The sequence below is a fragment of the Oreochromis niloticus genome, linkage group LG3, assembly GCF_001858045.2.
Source record: "Oreochromis niloticus isolate F11D_XX linkage group LG3, O_niloticus_UMD_NMBU, whole genome shotgun sequence".
NCBI classification, from domain to species: Eukaryota; Metazoa; Chordata; class Actinopteri; order Cichliformes; family Cichlidae; genus Oreochromis; species Oreochromis niloticus.
The window spans coordinates 53007818-53026663 of record NC_031967.2 but is presented as its reverse complement, the minus strand read 5'-3'; the positions used below and the strand labels follow the sequence as shown (position 1 = coordinate 53026663).

The window sequence follows — 18846 nt, the reverse complement described above, 5'->3', positions numbered from 1 at the left end:
CACCTTCGCTCCGCTGCGTCTCAGCCACCATCGCTCTGCCAGAGCCGAGCTGGAACAAACCATTTTGGAAGGGGGAGGGGGGTATCTATAATTTTGTTGTTAAAATGTTATGTCTCAACCAAGTACTGTATGCTTTTTATATTTTTAGCAGTGTGTCACACAGACAGCAAATATTGTCCAAAAAAAGTAAGAAATCTTTGGGGGTGCTTTTCCTAAAATCGCCCCTGTTTTGGGGGGTTATTTTTGTTATGCCCGCTTATTATTATTGTTATTATGGAATTTGTGTCTCATTTTACTGTACAAAATAATAACTATTGTCACTCATTTGCTTTCTCCAGCCATTTCATTTCACATTCACCTCAGTTCCTATTGTAATCCTGCCAAACTTAGCAACTGGTCTGTACATTTGGCTGTTCTAAACCATTTAATGTGAGTCAGGGGTGACACTTGCATGTGGTAGTTTGTTTAAGTTGGCTACATACAGCTTACAATAAACAATTTCTTGTTCTTCATTTCTTATACGGTGGTAATATTTAGCCATCCAGATTGAAACTACACTTAGCTGTTTGTACTGTGAAAGCTTTCATCATTGCAACACTGTAAGTTGAGTAATTCTCTACAAGGTACTCATAGATGTCACCAAACTGCAGCACATGGAGACTCAAATCAAGCTGCTGGAACAGAATATGGATCACAAGCCCCAGAAATTCATAGTTTCTTTTCACATCTTTGTTTTTTTCCATGGATAGGTGATCCAAATAGTTTTGGCTCAGGACAGGTGATAAAGAAAAACACTGCAGGACTGCTGACTGTCACAATGAAGTAATGTTTTGCACAAAAGCGTGGTGAGTCGGTCATGTGATTGAAAATGATGAATACTGTATGATGAAATATGTTTATATGCATTGAATTGTGCTTTAAACTGAGGACAAACATGAATCAGATGTGCAAACATCATATAATGAACAAGAGCCTCTTAAAAACAGAAGCAAACCCTGAGACACAGTTCAGCGGGTCCTAAGAACAATGATTCTTAGGACCCGCTGTTTAATTTTAGCCTCCCACTTCCACCCACAGCAATCTTAAAACAGCCCACCGGATCCCCGTCCCAGTGCAGGGCTACAGTTCAGAGTTTCACATTCAACAAGACAGCAGAGGCATGAAAAACACAGAGTGAACTTACAGAGAAGACACAGCAGAGACGTTTCCTCCATCCTGCTGCTCAATGATATCAGACCAACAATGACATCAATTCACAGTTACTTCAAATAAAAACATTAGTCTTCCTCTTCACCTTCTTCCTCCTTCTATTTGACTTGGTGTCAGCATTCTTGTTTCCCCAAAACTCTACAAAAGCAGAAAGCAGAACCTCTCTGCAATGAAAAAAAGAACATGTTGGATTTATTTAATTCAGTAGTAGACACTGGTTGCACACAGATGTTTTTCACCTTAAACAACTGAGTTAAATCACACAGGTCATTTGGGCCTGGGGCCTATCCCGAACGTGATAGAGCGAAAGCTGGGGCACACCCTGGACATGCCAACAGTCTATTGCAGGGCTAACATAGAGAGAATTTTTCCCACTTAACCTAACCTTAATAACTGCATGACTTTTAACTGTGGGAGGAAACCAGAGTACCCAGAGAGAACCCACTGCTAACTAGCTGAACCCAGGACCTTCTTACTGTGAAGTAACAGTGCTAACCACCACGCCGTCAAGCCGGACTTCCCAAAAGTAGGAAATCTGTGATTACAAGGCTTGATGCAGAATTTTCTTTACATTTTTGTCCTTGACAGGTTAAACCACAATAAATAGCAACAGCATAAACATAGTTATCTTCCTCTTCCTCTTATAACCCCAGTGATTTTCCTGTGTTTTGAAATTTCGTGTGATATTGTGAATTTCGTAAGTCCAGGCAACTAACCACTCTTACTAGATTATATCACGTCATCTACACAAGATCAAATTAAGTTGTTGAATTTCATGCAGATCCCACATGATTTAATTATGTTGACCATAGAAACATTAAACTATTTTGTTCAAATTCCAAGTTAGTAAACTGTAAATGTAACAACCACCCAATTTCCTTTTCTTGAATGTGGTGCCTTCACTTACACTTCAAATAAATCAGAGGGACGTTTTTCCAGCTTTTTTTCACAGATACACTAAAATTACTGACTGAATTACTGAAAATATTCATGTTTATCAATCATATTTCATGTTGACGGGCACAAGATTTGTCTTGTGTTTCCAACCTTTTTGTCATGACCTCACAAAGCAGCATATTAAAATGATGAAAAGGAAAAAAAAAAAAAATAAAATTATTTGCCATTACTGCTGTTGCTACATTATGAGATCAACATAACCTTTTCTGGTACTGTTTTACTCTTTTATGTGTACATACTGGACCAATAAAGCTGATTTTGATTCCAAACAACAGCGTGGCTTACACTCAGTGTTGTTTTATATACTCACTAATTGGCTGTGGCTGATAATAATTTCAGATAATGGATTTCTGAGTTTCATAAAACAATAAAAGGGGTTTAATAGTTGACCTACTGACCTACTGTGTAGTGAGTATAGAGTATATGGACTTTTATTAAACTTTGCAGGCTGTGCCACGGTCATCATCAGGCTCACATAGGCTTTGCAGCTCCTTGCCGGCTTTGCTTTGGTCAAGAGTTGTTCACAAACTAATAATCCACCACCAAAGAGAATCTGGAGTACATAAAACCACAATCAACAGCAAAAAATCCTCCCCTTCCCCATCATTGTCACCTGCCACATTTTTTCCCCACTCAAAGCTAAAGAACAACATGTCTCCATTATTTAAACCATTTGAGTTTGGACTGAACTGAGCTGCAGAGACGTCATTTAGTTACTTTTTCTCCAGAATTGCACCTCTACAGCTTTCTGTAGTGCCAGTTCAAGCCCTTACCCTGAGACACCTCATTACCATCAAACACATCCAGAGAGGAAATAAACATAATGTTTTAAGAACAGATCAAAGTGAATGAGATTAAAGCAACAAGACAAGGATGAAATGGTTTTATGTAACTTAAGCCAGGTACTGTAGTTGTTTCCACCAGCCTGGGAAAGCTGAGGGAAAACAGGTTGACGGTTGAATAAAAGTATAGTTTTCTGTGTAGAAGGTTCTACATCAAAAGGATATACAAGTGCTGGGGGAATTTATTAAGGATTGTTTTAGCTTCACTGAACAGAATTTGGTGACCTTTGTCACCTACTGTTTGCCGAGTAAAAGAGAAATCAGTGACCCTTAGCTTACTCCCCTCAAACATGGTATTTTACCCATGTCGACTCTTTGCCCCTAGTCTCTTTCTTAGTACCAACTAGATTAGTTCCATTATCAGACCACACAGGCCAAACTCATCCATCCACAATCATCCATGTCTTTATGGAACTTGCTTTGTGCACTGTTAGAACAGGAAGAGGCCATCCCCAAGCTGTTGCAGAAAAGTTGAGAGTTTGAATTATTAGAAAAATTATACCTCAGTGGCAACATTGCTTGAAAGAAGAGTCCACATTTATTCTTATTTATTTTTTTGTATTTCCACAAACAGTTTGGTCCACAAAGAGACGTCACCCTGTTTAAATCCTTACTAACTCTTTCATCTGTTGCCCAAGTTGACCTTTGACACCAGAGGGAGGAAACATTAGCACATTTCTGACATTTACAAAGAATTTTCTATGTATGGTCCAAATGGTCCTGTGTGTAAAGATAGCAGGGACGTTTGAATTACATGACTTCTGTAAAAGACTTCCATTGAAGTCATGTGACTTAAGAGAAACTGGTGATCTTTACACTTTATCTGTAGACCTGCCTCATTCACTCTGCTGCTGCTCTCTGAATAAACACCTGGCCACACAATCATAACAAATGTTATAAACAAGTTACAGTGAAGTTCTCAAGAAACCGTTTAATATGATCATTTCAGAAGCAGAATCAGAGAAACTTTATGAATCCCAGAGGGGAAACTGTCAGCAGCAGCATAAAAAGAGATATAAATATAAAAGGACAGTAATATTAACAGTAGTGGGATATTAACAGTATCATAGCTGCACAGGTATGCAAACATATGTTGTGGTGTACAAAAAGTGACGCTGTGCAGTGAGGTGTGTTTACTGTGGTTCAGTATGTGTGGGTCTGACCACATGGATGAATTAAAGAGTCTGACAGCAGCAGGAAGGAACGGCCTCCTGTGATGGTTGAAGGACTCTGTTGTTGAAACTGCTCCTCAGATTGTCCAGTGTATTGTGGAGGAGGTTGGAGTCGTCGCCAGGTTTCTGTCACCAAAAATAAATTAAATAAAGTTCATGTGAGGTCAAAAGTTTAATTAAGACAAAACGTTTTGATTGCAGCATTCTGAGGGTGTTTTGGGAATGTTACTGAGGTTGTGGGAACATTCCCTGATAAACGGGTTAAAAGTTAAAATATCATTATTTTCACATCTTTCTGCTACATTGATTTTTTTCTTTTTCTTAATGTGACAGAGTTAGTTAAATTTACTGACGGGACAAGAACTGAACAGTAAGTATGAACGTTTTCTGCAAGAATAAAACTTTTACTTATTCTGATGCAGAAAATCAACAGATTTCAGTGACAGCTCTTTGCACTGTGGGTGCTGAAAGTCAGAGTTTTGTTAGCAGTCGACGCTCCTCAGTTTGTTTTCTCGCTCCTTTGTTTAGTTTGGTTCTTTCAGTTTACTTTCCTGTTTAAAGACATGACTCATTGTGTGCATTAGCATTCATATAGACAGGCTGCTGCTGCAAGTCCTACAGCAGGGTGGACTAAACCATTTTTTTTTATCTGTAAGGGGTGAAATGGCATCACACCTAGTGTTATCACGGCTACTTTGGAATCAAAGTTCAGTCACCTGACTGATTTATTCATGAAATTTAAATATGACACTATTTACTAAGAAACAAAAAAATGCAAACTAAAAAAAAGTTTTGTTTTAGGTTTGGATAGACCCCTCCCACCTCAGGGGCCCTGGGTAGTCCTACTCTTCCACCACCGCTTCCACGCCCCTGCTTGCGTTGACACGATCACGGAAGACGCGGAAGACGCACGGAGGAAACATATTTAAACAACATTAAATGTTAATGTTTTTAATAAAGTACAAATCAGATAATCTCAAACCCAGGATCTATCGATGAGGAAGTTTAAAGTTTGTTTTAAAGCTGAAGAAGGAAAAGTCCGAACACGGAAATGAGAGCTGGCAGGTCTGCGTGTCTCTGCTGGAGTTTGCTGTCTGTCTGCGTCCTGCTGGTCTCTGCAGGTGAGACTCGAGCTGTTTTAAAGCAACATGAAGTCCGAGAGTTCACTTTATATTACTCTGAAAAGTCCGTAAAGCTGAGCCTATAATATCGGTGTCATTTGTGTCTGTTTAACCTGTGCTGTGGAGATGAGACACGAAAACTCAGCACGCAACCCGATTTATTTGCAGTTATTCTGAAATACGCACGGCGGGGTGCTGGGCTCAGTTCCCAACAGCTTCTTTTCATTAACACGATAAGATCCCGAGAACAGATGATGTTGCTCTGCGCTGTCACTGAGGGAGGAGTTTCAGGTGTGCAGGAGGAGGTGGAGACTATATCGACTGCATGTTTACAAGTGATATATGTATTTTAAAAAACAGCTCTTACTATAACCTGCATAAAACTAGACCAGTTTTGGATAATTAATTGCAAAAGTTATGCATTTTTACTACCACCAAAAGTTTACGTTGTTCCCCTTTTTTGGAACATTATGTTATAGCCTACAACAGGATTTTACCAAAGAGTAATGCTGTGCAATACTACATATTCTTGTGTTCATCCAATATCAAGTAAATATCGGGTCAGTATTGCAGATACCAGTACCTATACTTTAAAGTCATAAAGGCAGATTATGTTGGGGTGAGCAGTGTGTTGTGATTTATGGGCTCAGTCGTCCTCAAATTGAAAATTCTGAACACATTTTCAATCTGATACCAGTATCATCACTGTATCAATACTGATATTTGGATGGATCTGCCCACCTCTATAAGAAGGGCTCAGAGGCCGGTGTGCTCCTAATACCAGTCCCAAGACTAGGTAGCTCAATGCAGGTGAGCTGAGTTCTATCAGGGACATTTCCCGGTGGCCAGCCATGGACTTCAGCTGTGCAGGAAAGCATTGACAGAGCTCTGACAATCCACACGTGGTGTGGCTCTGTTAGGCTCACATAAAGACTATTTGCTGTTACCAGTGCATTTGTAGTTCTGGGGGGACTGTGACACTGTCATGAGAGCTGTCTGTGTTCCCAATCCATTTGTCCACAGAGTTCCCACAGAGACGGAGACCTGCTGATCTTTGAAGGATGATGAAGAATTTCCAAACAGTTTAATAGTAAAACAGCACCGAAAACAAGAAAATAAACAATTTAGATTAAAAGATAGATCATAAAAGGACTTAAGGGGGTCATAAGATTATAACGTTACCTGAGCTGCCATGTGAAACACATGAAAATCCCACGCTGAGTGGTCTCTTAGCTCCTTACTCTGATTGGCTGCTATACTTTGATCCCATTAAACTCTCGGCTCTGAATTATTTCTTCTTTCAGACTGGAAAATCATCACAGCGGATACTGGACAGACTGCCACTCTGTCGTGTCGAGGTCCAAACAGCAACATTATAGGTGTGGAGTGGAGCAGAGCTGACCTGAAGACACAATATGTCCTTTTGTACCGGGACCAGCAGCTTGATTCAGCAAACCAGCATCCTAATTTTAAGGACCGGGTGGATCTGCAGGACAGACAGATGACGGATGGAGACGTGTCTTTGATTCTGAAGGATGTGAAGATTGAGGACACGGGAACATATGAGTGTCGTTTGTTGGATGGGAAGTCCATCAGCAGCATCTACCTGAGAGTTGTTCCTGCAGGTGAGCGAGTAGAGTTGAGTGTGTGTGTGATCAGAGGTGAAGCTGCTTCCTGGTTGTTGATGTTTGTTTGTAAAGATGTTGTTGATGAGACTTTGTAGAAAGCAGCTGGTCTGAGTGATGTGATCAGAGTGCAGTAGATAATGTCTGACAGCAGTTTGAAGAGGAAATGGATTCTGTTCTGTTCTTCACTCATCACCTACCTGACAGCTGACACCTCACACCTGTTTCTCACCTGCAGCTCAGACAGGAGGACAGAGTGGAGACGGAGTGAACGAGGATGGATTTGTTGGACTGAGAGCTGGTCTGCCCCTTCCTGCGATGTTCATCATTGCTGGTGTTTTTTTAATTTACCGAAAACATAAAAAACGCAGGCGTCACGGTTTGTACTATCATGTGTGAACTGAAACTCTTTGTTGCACTACATGAAGTAGGAAAATGGTGGAGCGGTTTACAGTGGAGATGTGGCCATTACTTTTATTTATTGTTTGCACAGAAGGACAAGAGAGCAATGCTAAACTGCAGTATACTGCTAACAGAACTTTGGCTCTTTGCAACCATTTGCACAGACAGCATGCTAACGCTAAGTTAGCCAATAACCCTGAGTGTTGCTGAAACTGGGTGTATGCAGATCCCAGCCCAGCAACCAGAGTCTGAACTGTAACAGGTAACAAAGGCAGAGATGATCAGTCAGACTTGAAATTGCTGTTTTTACCTGTCCATGTTTCTACAGTGGAGCAGCTGTGGTGATCGCTTTGAACTCTCTTTGGGCTGCTTTGTGTTGAAACCTTAATAATAAAAGAAAGATCATATGTGTGTCCTCATTAGGATAGGGATTTTTGTCGTTGTGTGGGACTGGGTGTAATGACACCAAAGCTGGTTATAAGACACAAACAGGAGAAGCAAACTGAGCTGTTAGAGTTCATGACAGAAACTGAGTAATATGTCATGTGACCTTGATTTTTCCCTTTTCTCGGTGGTGGTTTTGTGAGGTGCAGAACTGTTGGACGATTGTAAAGCTGAGATCACATGAACTCAGATGATATCAAGTAATTAGTAGACATGGAAGTATTTTTTTCTTCTCTCCAAAGTGTTAAGTGTTTTCTCTTAAAGGTGAAGCCAGTTTTCCTCTCTATGAATTATAATGTAAGATGTCCTGGTTTTACAGTTTTGTAAACTAATCTTTATATTTTATAAGCTAATGCTAAAAAAAAAAAATGTTTTATTTGAATGTGAAGATATCCTGTAAATTGTCAGATTAATGTAACTATTACAGTAAAATGACTCTTTGCACAGATAAAGATTTACCTCCATGTGTGAGTGATGGAAGCAGATGCTGTATAGACATATTTGTATTCACTGAAAGTCAAGACAAGAACGTCTCGTGTGGTGTGCACATTTAAAAACAGGGTCTAAAAGGTAAAGATGATGGAGGGTGGATGGATGGATACTTTTTTATACATGCAAATAAGAAAAAATGATTATAATTAAGGATTAAACCATATCACTGTGCATTCATGCTACTGGAAGGATTCATTCAATAGGATAACATCAACTTACATCACTAATGCATTTAGTATTTAAGTATTTTCTTTATTAAAGTGAACATAAAACACTGCATGTAAAAAGGCTAATCTTCACCACGAAGCCACGCTCTAAAAAGCTTTCACAGATTTAACACTGTCTGTGAAGCTGGAAATAAAGTTTCCATTTGTAGAGTATGTTTGGCACCATCTTGTGCAAGTACAGCATGTGATGTTACTGGGTTGGTCGGCTAATAGACTTCTATTCATTTATGTTTGCTAACTAGCGACAGATCAGATTACTTAGTGCAAAGCAAGAATACGAAAACTAAAATCAGCATTAGTTTTGTGAACCACCAGTGCAGCTGACTCAAACAGGCTCTCCTCCTCATTCTTAACACAGGTGGATTCTCATGTTTCAGTTCAGCTAGCCGACGTTGAAGAATCACTTACTGCTAAAGAGTGAAAGTGGACAGTTTATCCTCAGTTTCTTAGTATAAAATAACTCATTGTTGCAGACAGGGACAGTACAAAATCATCCCCTTAGACTGATTTTTAGTTTTAGTTTCTATGTTTTCTGCTAAGTTATTGGTTATGTCGTTAGTTAGCTAACATAAACTTATGCATGTCTGTTAGTTGCAAGCAATCAGCCAACCCAGTGATGTCATGCTCTGTACTGACACAAGATGGTGCTTAATAAAATGAATCTTTAAACACTCACTGTTTTAAATCCAGCTTCACAGACAGCGTTACATCTCTGACAGTCTTTGAGAGCAGGGCTCCATGGTGTAAACTAACCTTTACATATGTAGTGTTTTATGTCCACTTTAAATACAATGCAGGGATTTAGTGTAACACATGGGATACGTCCAAGTGAACACATTTACGTTAATTACTTAAAAGTTTTCTTAACTTACAAAGTTTTTCTGTCAGGCTGTAAAGATGTCGTCATATAAACTTTGACAGGTGACAGGATATGATGTATGCTGCTGGAGTGAAACTGGAATGGGGTTTAAAAAAGATTTTAACACAGATAATTTATGCACTTTTTAATTTTATGATCCTTAAGACTTTGAAAAAGTATTTTCATGAAGTCAGATCTCCTATCGTGAGAGCACAGGGTGCGCTTTACTGTGACATCAGAGGCTGAGGAGGGGGAGAAGCTTCCACTTTATCTTTGTGGTAAAACATTTCACTGTGTTTAAAGACATGAATAAAAAACTGTGTTAAATCAGTGTTTGTGTGCTGACTGTGTTGTTTTCTGCTAGAAGGAAGTTTCAGGAGAAAAAGTTTTCAAAACTCAGAGAAGCTGTGCTGAGCTGTCTGCTCCTTCCAGGCAAACGCAGATCAGGGTGTGATCAGTTAACTGAAGACGACTAATGCCCAGGAGTGCATGGTGCTGTCCTCAGACATGCAGTTTTACTAACGCTGAAAAACAGAGAGTAAGGAGCTCTCTTCCAACAAAAGGTCAAAGGTCAGTGAATGCAACAGAAAATCCAAAGCAAAGAATCACTCATAGAAATGTTGATTAGTGATCAGACGCAAGTCTGAATCTGAATTTGACTGTTGATTCAGAGACGTGACTGTGAAAGGGTTTAAAAAACTGCAAATTAATAACCAGATAACACAGACCAAAGAGAACCGAGGGAAACATTTACAGGCTGGATTAGAAAGAAAATAAAACAATAATTAAACATCTTATTTGGTCTCTTATGACAGAAAAACGCTGAGCTCCGGCATTTAAAGAAGACATTTAGATTAGAGACATGTTGCCTCACACACTGAACACACATTGGTCTTTTTGCAGAAAGTATTTGTTATTAGTATCATGTAGTCCAGCCCAAGCTTCTCACTGAGTCTTGAAACAAAAGGCAATAAACTCTTACTGTGTCCTCTGTACTAGACTACAGGTGGACAGAGCTGGAGGGGAAAAGTCTTTCAGGTCACATCAGGGAAAGAGGCCATCCTAGATCACAGAATATTAAACAGATTCAAAGTCTAATCAGAGTTCCTGATGGGTGTAAAGGAGTAGCTTCTTGAAGCAGCCAGCAGGTGGCAGCAGGTCACCTCTTCAGTATCCTTAGAGAGCCGTTTAGGATGTAAAATGGGATTCAGCTCACCGAAAGTCCAGCGTCTCTCCATGAGTCAGTGAAATAGAGACAATGATGGTAAAAACTACAACACAGAACAGAGAAGTCAGTGCAGAAACAAAGAAAATAGAAGATTGTTTAACACAGAGAGGCGAGTAAGACAGAAACGTGTAATTGTGTCATTTGTCCATAACTCTGGTTTTCAGAGCTACCCTAAAGCTGCTCTCAGAAAGACAGAAAACACACAGTGACAAAGGCTGAACTCAGTGTGAACACACTCAGAAATGATTAACAACATGATCAAGGAACAGAAAAGTCGGAGCTTAAATTACACTCAGAGTTTGTTAACCTGCTTTGTGTGTGTCTGTAGCTCAGGCTGACCTTTGAACCAGAAGAATGAAACATTATTACATTTACTCAGCTCTCCATCAGTCTTTGTTCAAACTCGCAGCAGGCACGCATGACTGAGGTGTGTCTGCAGGAAATTACAGATTTTTATTTTATATTTATTATAAAAAATTTTATATAAATAAATGTGGTGTCCATGGAAACGATCAAAACTGATTATTGACACGGTTCACTATTTACATTATTCTTTGTAGTGCAGGTGTGTAGAACATTTTCTATGTATCTTCCTTGAATGCCATCACAGGAGAATTCAGCTCAGGCCTGTGCATGAAGGCAGCAGCACATTTCTACCTGCTGGTGGTCTTTATGCTTTGCGTGCTCTCTGTCCCACTGGATTAACACCTGGCTCACTGTTTGCTGAGAAAGGCCAGACAATAAATAATCAAGATATGTTATTGTGGGTCAACTCTGAATAAAGATAATTATGAGTCTGCTAGAAAATGTTTTCTCTACAACTTTATTAGAACTACTCAATCTTTTAGCAACTTTTTTAACAGTAAGTTTTTATGTTATTCTCAGAACAACAGGATGAGCTCTGGAAAGATTTCTGTGAAACCTTTTTCAGGTTTCATGTTTCCCGAGTGTTGTTTAAGGTGGTTTGAGAATGAGCAGAATAACCTGACATGCATGTGTCTGGGCTGTCGGACTATCTGACAGAATACAAGATCCACACCGATCGTCCAACAATCCTGCTCGCAGGGAACATTTCCACAACGAGTTCTAGTGATGCTCTCAAAGAAGGAAGTTCGAAGTAATGTTTCTGTAAAATGTTATTTCATAAAATGTCCCCAAAGTGGACACGACAACAGTGAAATGAAATCTCCATTATGGGACATTATATCAATCAGTGAATCAATCAATCGGGCCTTTGTTTGTCACATGCTGTTGGGTTTAAGTCAACCCTGCTGGTAAACAGAACCTGTTACTGAAAGCAACCACACAGACACTAGTGTACTTTTCACTTGCAAGGGGAGCGTTGGAGAGCAGTGCTGCTACTCGCCTGTCTAAACAACTCCAACTGATTCCTTGGCTACAGCCCTTTTTATTGTCAGCAAGCAATCATTCATGAATATGCAATTACAAATACACGTGACAGTCTTAAGCAGGCATATCTGAACAACATCAGTGTCTGTATTCTGTGCATGTGTGTGTGTTTCCAGCCATACTATACATAGACATACAACATTTCAGTGAACTTAAACTGTGTGTATGAGGTATGCAGAAAAGCAGAAGTAAGCACCTTGTTAAACTATGAAAACAGGAACTTGCAATAGGTCGTATCTCAAATGAACATTTAAAGGTGTGAAGTCATGTACTTTTAAAAAAAACAGAATAAATTGATTCAGGTTCTTTCCAAATGTATAACATAGCTCATCTCTAGACTAAGCTGCACTCTAAATAAAGAAATCACATTTTGTCAGCACAGACACAGATACAGGAAATGTTAGAAGGTTGAAAATAAATCCTCTGACTGTCTGGCTTTTTCTTCATAATGACAGGCATATTAGGACACATAAAGGCAATGATTATATATCTATGTATTTTAGCACATATGACAATATAAGAAATATCAATTCCATAACATGGATGTGTTACAGAAAAAATGATTAATTTAGACTAACATGCACTTCACAAAACACCACAGGATAAAGTACCAAAAGCTGGAGTTGATGAGAGTTTACAAATCTGGGTCCAGTTTAGCCCAGTCTGGTCCTTGCAAAGTGTTCCAAGAAGGTCTTCCAGACATTCAGAACAGAATCTTTTGAGTCTTGCTGAACCTTTCCATTTGTATTATGGACATAATGTCTGTTACCCACAACTGAAAGGAAGGAGGAGTGGGGGACGCCCATTCCCTCAGGATTAACCTCTTGGCAGCAATCAAACCTAGTTCCAATGGCTGCTGCACTGTAGCTGGGAGTAGCTCTGACGCTGGAGAACATCCAAAAATGACAAGTTCAGGTTCAGGCTGTAGAGGTTTCATATATGCCCTGGAGTACCAGCCAAATATATTAAACCAAAAGTCTGTTAATGAGGCACAAGACCAAAAGGCATGGAACAACGTACCTTCTGCCCGTCTGCACCTGTCACACATTGGGGAGATAGAAGGATAAATCTGGTGCAATCTGACCTTAGAGTAGTGCAATCGGTGGAGGATTTTAAATTGAATTAATTGGCGTCTATGGAGCAAGAATGGATTTTAGACAGACACTTACTCCACATAGATTCAGACACCTTCATCCCCGATTCATTCTCCCAAGCCTGCCTAATCCCAGCAGTATGCACCACGATAGAATCTGTGGCAAGATCTGAAAACTGCTGTTCACAAACGCTGTCCATCTAATCTGACTGAGCTGGAGCTGTTTTGCAAAGAAGAATGGGCAAGGATTTCAGTCTCTAGATGTGCAAAGCTGGTAGAGACATACCCTAAAAGACTGGCAGCTGTAATTGCAGCAAAAGGTGGTTCTACAAAGTATTGACTCAGGGGGCTGAATAATTACGCACACCCCACTTTGCAGTTATTTATTTGTAAAAAATGTTTGGAATCATGTATGATTTCCGTTCCACTTCTCACGTGTGAACCACTTTGTATTGGTCTTTCACCTGGAATTCCAATAAAATTGATTCATTGATGTAATGTGACAAAATGTGGAAAAGTTCAAGGGGGCCGAATACTTTTGCAAGCCACTGTAGGGTCACTTGAGGCTCCCTTACAATTTTTATAGTCAGAACAGATTATACTGAGTAATCTCCTAACGTTGAAAAAGGAAAGTCAGCCAGGGATGAACTCCGTCTAGTCAGGATGAATAATAGATACTAAATGTTTATTTAATCTAGTAGTTAGGATTTTTGTAATTATCTTACGATCAAAATTTTGAAGTGCTATTGGCCTATGATTAGCAGGGTCAGTCCCAACTCTTCCCTTTTTTCAAAATGAGAGCAATATTGGTTTCGCGCGAAGTTTTAGGCAATTTTCCTTCATTTTTTGAGTTGCCCAGCATCCTGAGCACAAATGGTGCAAGAATGTCGCAAAATGTTTTATAGAAATGAAACAGTCCCGCTGTTTTGCCATTAGGGAACAATTTTATAGCCTGGACAACCTCCTGAGGAGTATGTGACGTGCAATGTTACACATGCATGTTACCTGCAGTGAAAATTTGACCCCCATCCAACCATACATACATTGCACAAACATCACACTGGGAAGACAGGTCAGAAAAATAAATACATTTAATGGTTTGTACAATACTTAGTGACAGAGCTGCAGTGGTGCACATACAGTACATGATGGATCTTCTACTCTGAGCAGGAATATTTGCTGGTTATTTACAGAAAAATTGTTGAGAGATGATCATCAGAGTCCATTTATTCAAATAATCTCCACATCAGAGATGGAGAGGAAAAAGATGGTGAGACTCACAGAGACACAACAGAGCTCTGATTCAGAAGTGATACTCTGTGGTGACATCAGTGATTACATCATAATGCTCATCCAGTCCCTGATCAGGATGAGTGGGCTGGATTGACACACAAATGTTTTTTCCTGTAAAAATTTAACAAGTGTTTCAGCTGTTAATTTACAGAGAATTCAGCATGTTGATTAATCAGAGAATGATTCACAGTGTTACCTTTGGTTCTCTGTCGACATAAAGACACCACGAGGAGAGTGGAGATAAAGTATGGACAGAACATCACCAGGTGGATAAATACAAGCCTGAGTGATAACAAGTCAGGACGTGGAGTTGATGGAGTGGGTGGTGGTGTGGTTGTAGGTTTTTCTGCAGAGAGAATCCCACCTGTTCAGGTGAATATGTGGATGAAATAAGAGGTGAAATCAGAGTGAAGCTGCTCACCTGTGACAGTGATCCAGCTGGATGGAGACTCTCCATGACCGCTGATGTCACACTTGTAGAGGCCTTCATCAGACCTGGAAACATGCTGGAGGGTCATGTGACCTGTAGGCTGCTTCCTGATGAGGGAGCCATCTTTATAGAAAGCAGCTGGGAGGTTGGAGGGAGTGGTCTTTGTTTTACAGAGCAGAGTGACGTCATCTCCCTCCATCACAGGGAGGACAGGACTCTGCAGGATCACTGATCCACCTCAACACAGAGACAAACTACAGCATTTCATCCATTTACACACAGCTTCATCAACACTAACTCCACACACTCAGCTTACCAGTGACTGTCAGGTTAACCATGTTACTGATGGGACCCTCTCTGGACTCACACCAGTAAACCCCACTGTCCAGTGGGTCGATGTAGCTGATGTTACAGGAAGAACCAGCTGATCTTCCCCACCCATCTCCACACTGAGTCCTCTGTTGTGTCTTTGGGTTTCTCCACAGAGTCCATCCAGCAGAGCTGTCGTCCTCCTCACAGCTCAGAGACACAAAGTCATATTTAAAAAACTGAGAGCTGCTGGGACTCACAGTCAGACGAGCTGTCAGGAATTCAGTTCATTGTGACTAAAGCAAAATGACCTACTGAGTTTTACAATCTGTCAGTGTGTTAGCAACGAGAAGACATTACCATAAGTAATACAGTACAGTATTTACAATACATTTGTCTTTAACATAATAATTTAATGAATGGATTTTTTTTAATTCAATAAACTCCATACATTTAATAATCACATTTTTCAGTTAGTTGTGTAAAGGGCAGATAAACATGAAATGTGTTTTTACTTCACCTCAGGTCATTAAGATGGCAGCACAAAAATCACAGAGTGGTCAACAGTATTTCATTTTTGTTCATCTTATCAGGACAAGTTTATGCTAATATGTCTTCATCTACATTTTATCATCATGTCATTTGTTGAAAGTTACAACACATCTGTCCGTCCGTCTTTTTGAAAGGCTCATTAACCCTTTAAGACCTACCATAGAACCAAGTCCGCCAGAGCTTATATTATATTTTTACATGCTGTAGTGCCAATTTTGGGAGCATTTCAAGTTGATATACATCAATACAATCATTATAGCCCAAATTTTAATAATATATATGCATTAAGTGCTTAGTAATAACATAAATTGCAAAAAAGTGCAATAAACTGCAAAAAAATTGAAAATCGTTTTTGTTTTTTTAACATATATTTCTAGTTAGAGAAATTTAAGAGGCTTATCCCTCAAAACTGTAAATACAAAAAAGTTGCACAAACTAGTTTCCCACCACAGGAAATTTATTTTGAGTGTCTTCATAGTTTTACTTTTGAAATACACCAATTTTTATACCCTGCAGGAAAAACGAAAATAAATATTATAATGCAAATTTGCAAAAAAGCAGCATATGCATCAAAATAAACTATTTCCAGCAGTGCAATTTGAGTTCTAAGGATCCCAGAAACGACACAGAAAGTCATAAAGTCAAAGATAACTTTTAAAAACACCAGTATAGGCTCTGAGGCCCTGATAGTAAAAAAAAAAAAATTTCCGCAAAAATGACGTCACTTCCGGTTTCGGCCAGGTAATGGCGGACATGCGAAAGTTCGCGCTGATGATAGGAAGTGTTTTATGAACAGCTGATCAGATCGGCAAAGCGTGTTTCGGGAATATTATGTTTTTGTTGCTGCAAGCGCTTTTTATGCAGTTTTTGCAGAGCTATATGTGGAAGAAAACCGTGACCTAGGACAAGCTGATGGCATAAGATGTAAGTACAACTCCTCCGGTTTCATATGCAAAAAAAATTATTGCTCTAGTTTACGTGGTTGCAGAGCTACCGGGATTTAAAAATAGTTACGCAAAACGGAGCGTGCCCACTCCGACCGGTTTTAAAGGGTTAAATTAATGATCTGTCAACTTAGTTTGTCTTTTTCAACTGTAAGCCCTCATTGTACTGATATTTCATAACTTCAGCTCAGAGATAAATTTGAAAACATTCTGGTCCTGCTTCCTCATTGGCTGCAGTAGTAATACTAATGGCTTTAACAACTGTAGCTTGTGACATGATAAACTCACTGACCTTGGTTTGTGATGCAGCTCAGCAGTGAGATCAGAACTAAAGAGAAATTAAACTCAGGTTAGTTCAGAGTTTCACATTCAACAAGACAGCAGAGGCATGAAAAACACAGAGTGAACTTACAGAGCAGACACAGCAGAGACGTTTCCTCCATCCTACTGCTCAATGATATCAGACCAACACTGACATCAGTTCACGCCAAGTAAAACCCTCCTCTTCTTCTTTCTGTTCTTCCCTTTTTTCTGTGTCTGGGTTTCAGACTTGTGGTTATAAAAACCTTGTGTGAAAAAATTTTCTATTTATTTGTCTGCTAATATTAAAAGCTACAAAATCTACAACTGACAGTAGACCTTGAATGCAACATCAGTACCTGCATGATGCCTTCACTGACTCTCCGACCTCCTTGGAGGGAAAGAGCTCTTTCTTCACAACAAAATCTTATATAAATCTATTGACTATGTTAATATGATTACTGATTAAATTAATAAAATCACAGCTTGAGGCAAACAAACTGTGTCTTCCTGTAACTGTCTGCAAATTAACATTAATGTAGAAAGCTTTAATTGCTTTTGTGCTTCTCTGTCAGCACGAGTAAATAACACGAGTGGCTGCACAACATCAGACTACACGTCACACTCTGGTTATTGTTTGTGAAGCAGACATGCTGCATACAGGCGAGTTGTGTTCATGCAGCTGCAGTGAAAACAAAAACAGACATTATCTTCATAATGTTTGTAGGAGACAGTGTTACATGTGTCTCTTTATATCTGAAATAAAATCTGCCCAAAAAAAAAAAAACCACACACAGAGGTGATACAAAACACGGACACTTACTTTAACTTACACATTTGCAGATTCCTACACATATTTACAATTCTCATTACACACATTCCATTGTTGGAAACTGGAATTGGCTGGGCCAATCTGGGATATGGTTTTTCAATTTTTTTGTCCGGGTGGAAAATTGGGAGAAAATTGGGAAAATGGTGGCTCCGGGAGATTTTCGGGTGGGGCACTGAAATTCGGGATTCTCCCAGAAAAATCGGGAGGGTTGGCATGTGTTAGATTTGTATTGTTTATTGCCATTTATGCTTAGAAATATTTACTCATATATGCTTAGAAGTATATAATTGATTGTGTAGTGATAGGAGGTTTGATCCTTAATAGTCTGTAACAACTCTGTGTAGCATGAAGAGGGGAGTGTGTTCACTCCTCTTCAGAGTGTTCTGGCATAGATCACACACCTCCTAGGAGAGGTCGTATCTTCTCTTGCTGATATATGGTATAGCAAACACACGTATATCTGTTTGAGTTTAAGAGCCTTTTGTTCAGATGGACCGCTAGACTCCTGGCACCAGCTTTGGGGAGTCTTCATGGGGTCACATTTTGACCCCACGCATACACACACACACACACACACACACACACACACACACACACACACACACGGTATTCTTTGTTCACATGTATACCTATGTAAGAGGTCATATGTTAATGAACCTATGCATATTCATGTAACCACAATAAAAGAGCAGTGTTACGGGGGAGCGGACGAGAGCAACTGGGGTCAAGCGAAGGAACGGCGCCTGTCCAGTTCTCTCCCGTGCACGTGAAACATAAAGAATGTTGCCTACTCGGGTCTTGCTTGTTGTGTAATTACATTGCCTTCAACGTTCCAGCGAATAGGTTCAAGCTACAAACCTATCAGCATGTATGCTCTCACTGTCATGATATGAGTGAACAGTTGTTGTTTAAGGTGCAGTTCATGTGGAAGCCACCGGAGGGTGGTGTGGAGATATAATAAAAAGTGATGGCTAGAAGCTAAGACGGTGTCATGTCTGCTCCCTGAAGTAATATCGTAACATGGTGTCAGAAGTGAACTGATAAGGCTATACAAGAGTGTCGCACACATGGAAGGGCTTAAGCCGCCAGCTGGACTTGATTTGCT

The 18846-nt window shown here is 39.7% G+C and overlaps 1 protein-coding gene and 1 long non-coding RNA gene across 2 annotated transcripts; one reads left to right on the top strand and one right to left on the bottom strand.

The window, feature by feature from the left end:
• The first annotated feature begins 5018 nt into the window (after nt 1-5018).
• Nucleotides 5019-9679, top strand: LOC102080171 (butyrophilin subfamily 1 member A1). The gene is made up of 3 exons (XM_005459149.4): nt 5019-5301; nt 6606-6926; nt 7165-9679. Exons 1-3 carry the CDS (start codon nt 5232-5234, stop codon nt 7323-7325), a joined length of 552 nt encoding a protein of 183 aa, XP_005459206.1. The 5' UTR covers nt 5019-5231; the 3' UTR covers nt 7326-9679.
• Nucleotides 9680-13598: 3919 nt separating this feature from the next.
• On the bottom strand, nt 13599-17676 carry LOC106098956 (low affinity immunoglobulin gamma Fc region receptor II). The gene is made up of 7 exons (XR_003219381.1): nt 17269-17676; nt 17022-17175; nt 16902-16937; nt 15121-15384; nt 14796-15041; nt 14571-14720; nt 13599-14485 (listed from the first exon to the last, which is right to left on the bottom strand). It is a non-coding gene; the product is annotated as a low affinity immunoglobulin gamma Fc region receptor II (long non-coding RNA).
• Nucleotides 17677-18846: the final 1170 nt, after the last annotated feature.

Excerpts from the sequence above, each read along its gene's own strand:
- LOC102080171 (XM_005459149.4), top strand. The coding sequence starts at position 5,232 with ATGAGAGCTGGCAGGTCTGCGTGTCTCTGCTGGAGTTTGCTGTCTGTC. Across the intron at positions 5,302-6,605 it reads CGTCCTGCTGGTCTCTGCAG|ACTGGAAAATCATCACAGCG; the intron begins GTGAGACTCGAG and ends TTCTTCTTTCAG. Across the intron at positions 6,927-7,164 it reads CCTGAGAGTTGTTCCTGCAG|CTCAGACAGGAGGACAGAGT; the intron begins GTGAGCGAGTAG and ends TCTCACCTGCAG.